General features: G+C 36.8%; 1 protein-coding gene across 1 annotated transcript; it reads left to right on the top strand.

The window, feature by feature from the left end:
• The first annotated feature begins 415 nt into the window (after positions 1 to 415).
• Positions 416 to 4,421, top strand: LOC127107534 (ABC transporter F family member 1). The gene is made up of 5 exons (XM_051044813.1): positions 416 to 810; positions 1,552 to 1,625; positions 1,720 to 1,930; positions 2,012 to 2,246; positions 2,908 to 4,421. Exons 1-5 carry the CDS (start codon positions 613 to 615, stop codon positions 3,963 to 3,965), a joined length of 1,776 nt encoding a protein of 591 aa, XP_050900770.1. The 5' UTR covers positions 416 to 612; the 3' UTR covers positions 3,966 to 4,421.
• Positions 4,422 to 5,094: the final 673 nt, after the last annotated feature.

Genomic DNA, 5,094 nt, shown 5'->3' on the forward strand with positions numbered 1-5,094 from the left:
AAAATTGCGGTAAAAATGTATGGAAAGTCTGATTTTTTATAAAAATGCGGTAAAAACATATACATATTGATCATAAACCGTAAATGTTTGATAGTCTTTTTAAAATAGTCTTCAAAAATTAGTTTTTGAAAAATTCAAAATCACACTATTTTTGTGGAACATCTTTTAAAATTTCACAATATTAAAATGGTAATTACATAGGGGTTGTGGGGTGCCAATTCAAGCGGGAGGTAGGAAGATAAAATGTCTAAAAGGAGGTGCATTAACAAAACCCAATTCCAAATGAATAAAAGCCCATAACAAAAAACTTCCCAATTGCACCGCCCTCACACAATTGTTGACTTTTCAACCTACAAATCCCAATCCAATACGCAAGCTATAAGCCCAACAAATTGCCAAACCACAAACACGCCTTCACTTTCTCTCTCTTTATATATTCCCCACCAAACAACCACTCACTCTGCATCTTCCTCTTTCAAACTCAAACCACTAACCCTAATTAAATCTAAGCCTCGTCCGGGTTCAGTTTTTCTTCATCGGAACCCGCGTTGGCCAGATCTAGTTTCTTCACTCCTCTCTTCGCTCTTTAGGGTTTGTGTTTGAAAATCGAAGATGGTTTCTGACGCTAGCAAGAAGAAAGCTGCACAGAAGAAAGCCGCCGCCGCAGCTAAGCGTGGTGGTAAGGCCGCAGTCGCCGCTGCTTCGTCTAAGGCCGCTGATAAGGTTGCTGACAAAATTGCCGATATTCGGATATCGGATCGGACGTGTACTGGCGTTCTCTGCTCTCATCCGCTTTCCAGAGATATTCGGGTTAGTAACAGTAACTACATAATCCTTTATTTATAATCATCGATTTCTGTAGTTAATATAGATTTTGAATTAGGTGTGTTAATTACAATTTAGTTAGAGTTAGTTATAAATTTCCATGAATAATAGTCTCTTTTGTTAATTATGAACCTTCATCGGTGTCAATATGCTCTATGCCTTTATAGATCTTCCTCCTTTTGATCCATGGCTAATTCAATGGATCTGTAGCATCCACTTAGAATGAAGATATACACTAGAATATCATTTACAAACTATATTATCAAAAGATATAGTAAATTAGTTCAATACATCTCTCTGGTAAACAATTGGGTAGGGTGTGTAAGATTTAATCAATAGATTATCCCTCATTTAGGAAGGAAGTGCTTCAGTGTGGAAAATTAGTTTTTTTTTGCAATTTGTGGCCATTCCTGGTTTAGTAGGTCTTAATTCTGGCTTATTGTTGCTGGTTTAATGAGTCTTACTTGTAGCTTATTGTTGCTAGTTTGGGTGCATGTATTTGATTGCCTAGCTGAGCTGCTGGGTATTTGTAGCATGGGGATTCTACCATGTTGCTGGGGTTCATAACTTGGCTCTCCTTTGAGAGTGTAACTATTACTCTTCTAATCCATTTTTTTTGGAGGTAGGCGTATGTGCTGTAAAGTGGTGTATATAGTATATTAATTGCAACTAAATGTTAATGTTGAAAATGGTTTTATATTGATGTGTTTGGCTGTGTTATTGCAGATAGAGTCCCTGTCTGTTACTTTCCATGGGCATGATCTCATAGTTGATTCTGAGTTGGAGCTGAATTATGGAAGGTTTGTTGTCTCTACCTAATAGAGCCAAATTTGTTTTTGTTAGTTATACCTGTAAATTTATCTGATTGTTGTGGTTGTTTTGAATTTGTTTCAGACGTTATGGTTTGCTTGGATTAAATGGATGTGGAAAGTCTACTCTTCTTACTGCAATCGGTTGCCGGGAACTTCCAATTCCTGAGCACATGGATATTCATCATCTTAGCAGGGAAATTGAAGCCTCTGACATGTCTGCTTTGGAGGCGGTCATAGCCTGTGATGAAGAAAGGTTGAAATTGGAAAGAGAGGCTGAAACTCTGGCAGCTCAGGTTTGTTTATTTAAGTATTAAAACATCCATTATTTATAATTTTTTGTGGTTTGCTGAACTTTTAAGTTAATTTGGTTCCAGGATGACGGTGGCGGTGAAGCCCTTGAACGTGTTTATGAGCGACTGGATGCCCTAGATGCAGCTACTGCAGAAAAGCGTGCTGCTGAAATCTTGCATGGTCTTGGTTTTGACAAGCAGATGCAAGCAAAGAAGACTCGGGATTTTTCTGGGGGCTGGAGAATGAGAATTGCATTAGCACGAGCTTTGTTTATGAACCCTACTGTTCTTCTACTCGATGAACCTACTAATCATCTTGGTAACATTTCTTCCCTGGAAATAACCTCTCTGCATAAATTTATCAACTTGTCATTTTTATAAACATATATTTGATTTGGTTGCTGTCTGTGTTGGATCACTTGATGTTTAATTAAACAATCTGTTTGTGCTTTTAGTTAAATGTTCATTACTAAGTTTATTTTTTGTAGCTTTTTGTGTGAAGAAAATCACCTTGTTGTTAAACAAAAATAGATTTAGAAATTTTTATCGATTGTTACACATTTCAAAGAAATGCAATTCTGGAAAATAAATTGCTTCAAACTAGAAGCTGTTTTGAGTAGTAATAAATGGGCTCTAAATCCTTTTTGACCATTAAGTAGTAGAACAACAGATGTTGCTGCTACTTTTATTTTGGATAGTATAGTGAATGCTTTATATCAACATGTTTAATGTTATTGTGAATGCATGACTCGGTCAATTGCATATAATCATTATATTGATGCTTTATTATGTCTTGTTATATTGTTTTAAGTAATTTCTTTATCTTCCTCTTGTCTGTTTTATTCATGATGAATGACTTATGTGGGTTATGTTTCTTCCCGCACTATGATGCAATATTGCCCTGGCGGTTTGGGCTTGTTTCTTGTCCCACTTCCAAATTTCTTACTATCTTAAAGTTACAACTTTTTGTCTGTTTGCAGATTTGGAAGCTTGTGTGTGGCTGGAGGAAAGTTTGAAGAAGTTTGAACGTATTTTGGTTGTGATATCACATTCCCAGGATTTCCTTAATGGTGTCTGCACAAATATTATCCACATGCAAAGTAAGAAACTGAAGATGTACACTGGTAATTATGATCAATATGTTCAGACACGAGGTGATTTGGAAGAGAACCAGATGAAGCAGTACAAGTGGGAACAGGAGCAAATTGCCAACATGAAGGAATATATTGCTCGGTTTGGTCATGGTTCAGCTAAATTAGCTCGTCAGGCTCAGAGTAAGGAAAAAACACTGGCAAAGATGGAACGAGGTGGACTTACTGAGAAGGTAGTTAGAGACCAAGTATTAGTATTTCGCTTTACTGATGTGGGAAAACTTCCCCCTCCCGTTCTCCAGTTTTCTGAAGTTAGTTTTGGATACACTGAAGATAATCTCATCTACAAAAACATTGACTTTGGGGTTGACTTAGACTCCAGGGTTGCTCTTGTTGGACCAAATGGTGCAGGGAAGAGTACACTACTGAAGCTGATGACAGGTGATTTGTTTCCTAGTGATGGCATGGTCAAGCGTCATAATCATCTTCGAATTGCTCAGTATCATCAGCACTTGGCTGAAAAGTTAGACTTGGACATGCCTGCCCTTCAGTTTATGATGAGAGAATACCCTGGAAACGAGGAAGAGAAGATGAGGGCAGCTATTGGGAGGTTTGGACTGACAGGTAAAGCCCAGGTGATGCCTATGAATCACTTGTCTGATGGGCAGAAGAGTAGAGTAATATTTGCGTGGTTAGCTTGGAGGCAGCCTCAGTTATTACTCTTGGATGAGCCAACTAATCATTTGGATATTGAGACAATTGACTCTCTTGCTGAGGCTTTGAATGAGTGGGATGGTGGCTTGGTTCTTGTTAGCCACGATTTTAGGCTCATAAATCAGGTGGCGAAAGAGATATGGGTGTGTGCTGATCAAAAAGTGACCAGATGGGAGGGTGACATTATGGATTTCAAGAAACATCTAAAGGCAAAGGCAGGTATTTCTGACTGAAGCAGTTAGTGAGATATAGAGATAGATATAGGCCAAACCACCGACCTTTGCTACATCAAGCTTATTAAATAAATCTGGTTTGCTGGGATATTGGCAGTTCCATAGTAATATTACTAGCTAAGGATTTAGTTCAATCAATATCTTGGTGTGTGCCTCCATTTTTTGCAATGTTGGTGGTGGTGATTGTTGAGGTCAATGGCGAATTGGAAGTGCTATATCATTTTTGTTTGGATTGAGTTTATATTTTTTCACCTTGGTGGACTTGATATTATTTTTTCTCCTTTATTATTTGTTGTGCTTATCATTTAATTGCTTGGTTCTTGACCAGCAAGAGGGATGATTGGACACCATCTTAAAACTTTCAAACGATGCTTGTTCTATCAATTTGTTGTACGGAGATTACTATATTCATGATATTAGTAGCTAGTAATATCATCAGTTTTAAATGCCACTTCATTATATATCTACAGCAAACTAAGCCTGTCCTCTACTGGTTTGACTCAATAGTATTGGACCAAAATACTTGCATATGACATTATCTGGGTGTATACATGTATGGTTATTACATGTTAATCACCTCACACCTATTTCAATCCTCGTTTGCAAGCATTCCATTGGGGAGATTTGAACCTATGTCATTAAGCTCTGGCCGAGGACCTTGCAAATTACGACTTCTCATGGTATATGCTACCCATATTGTTTAAGCAAGTAGCAACAAAAGGCGTTAAAATTAACGTCAATTCTGACCTGTGAGTGATCATATAATTTGTTGATTAAACATTTAAATCTCAGGAGGAAGGTAAAAAGTTGGATGATATGCTAATTCAATTGTTTTACTCTATTTACAAAATTCCATAATGAGTTTGGTGATTCAAAATTAAAAAGTGACAAATAGACTATAATTCGATAAACATTGGTGTCAAGTGTGTTCCAACAGAAATTAGTTTTGCTACGGTCAAACAGAGGAGCAAAATACATTAATGTTTATGCCTTTAACGAGGTTTCTTATCTCTAAGTTTTGTTTGACATCTCTACATCATCTATGTTTTTATTTTAATATTCTTTGTGATTTTTTATGTTTTTGAAAATTAGGTTTTTCAAAATTTGTAAATTTTTTGAAGAACTTTAT

The sequence above is a fragment of the Lathyrus oleraceus genome, chromosome 7 (assembly GCF_024323335.1).
Source record: "Lathyrus oleraceus cultivar Zhongwan6 chromosome 7, CAAS_Psat_ZW6_1.0, whole genome shotgun sequence".
In the NCBI taxonomy this organism is placed as follows: domain Eukaryota; kingdom Viridiplantae; phylum Streptophyta; class Magnoliopsida; order Fabales; family Fabaceae; genus Lathyrus; species Lathyrus oleraceus.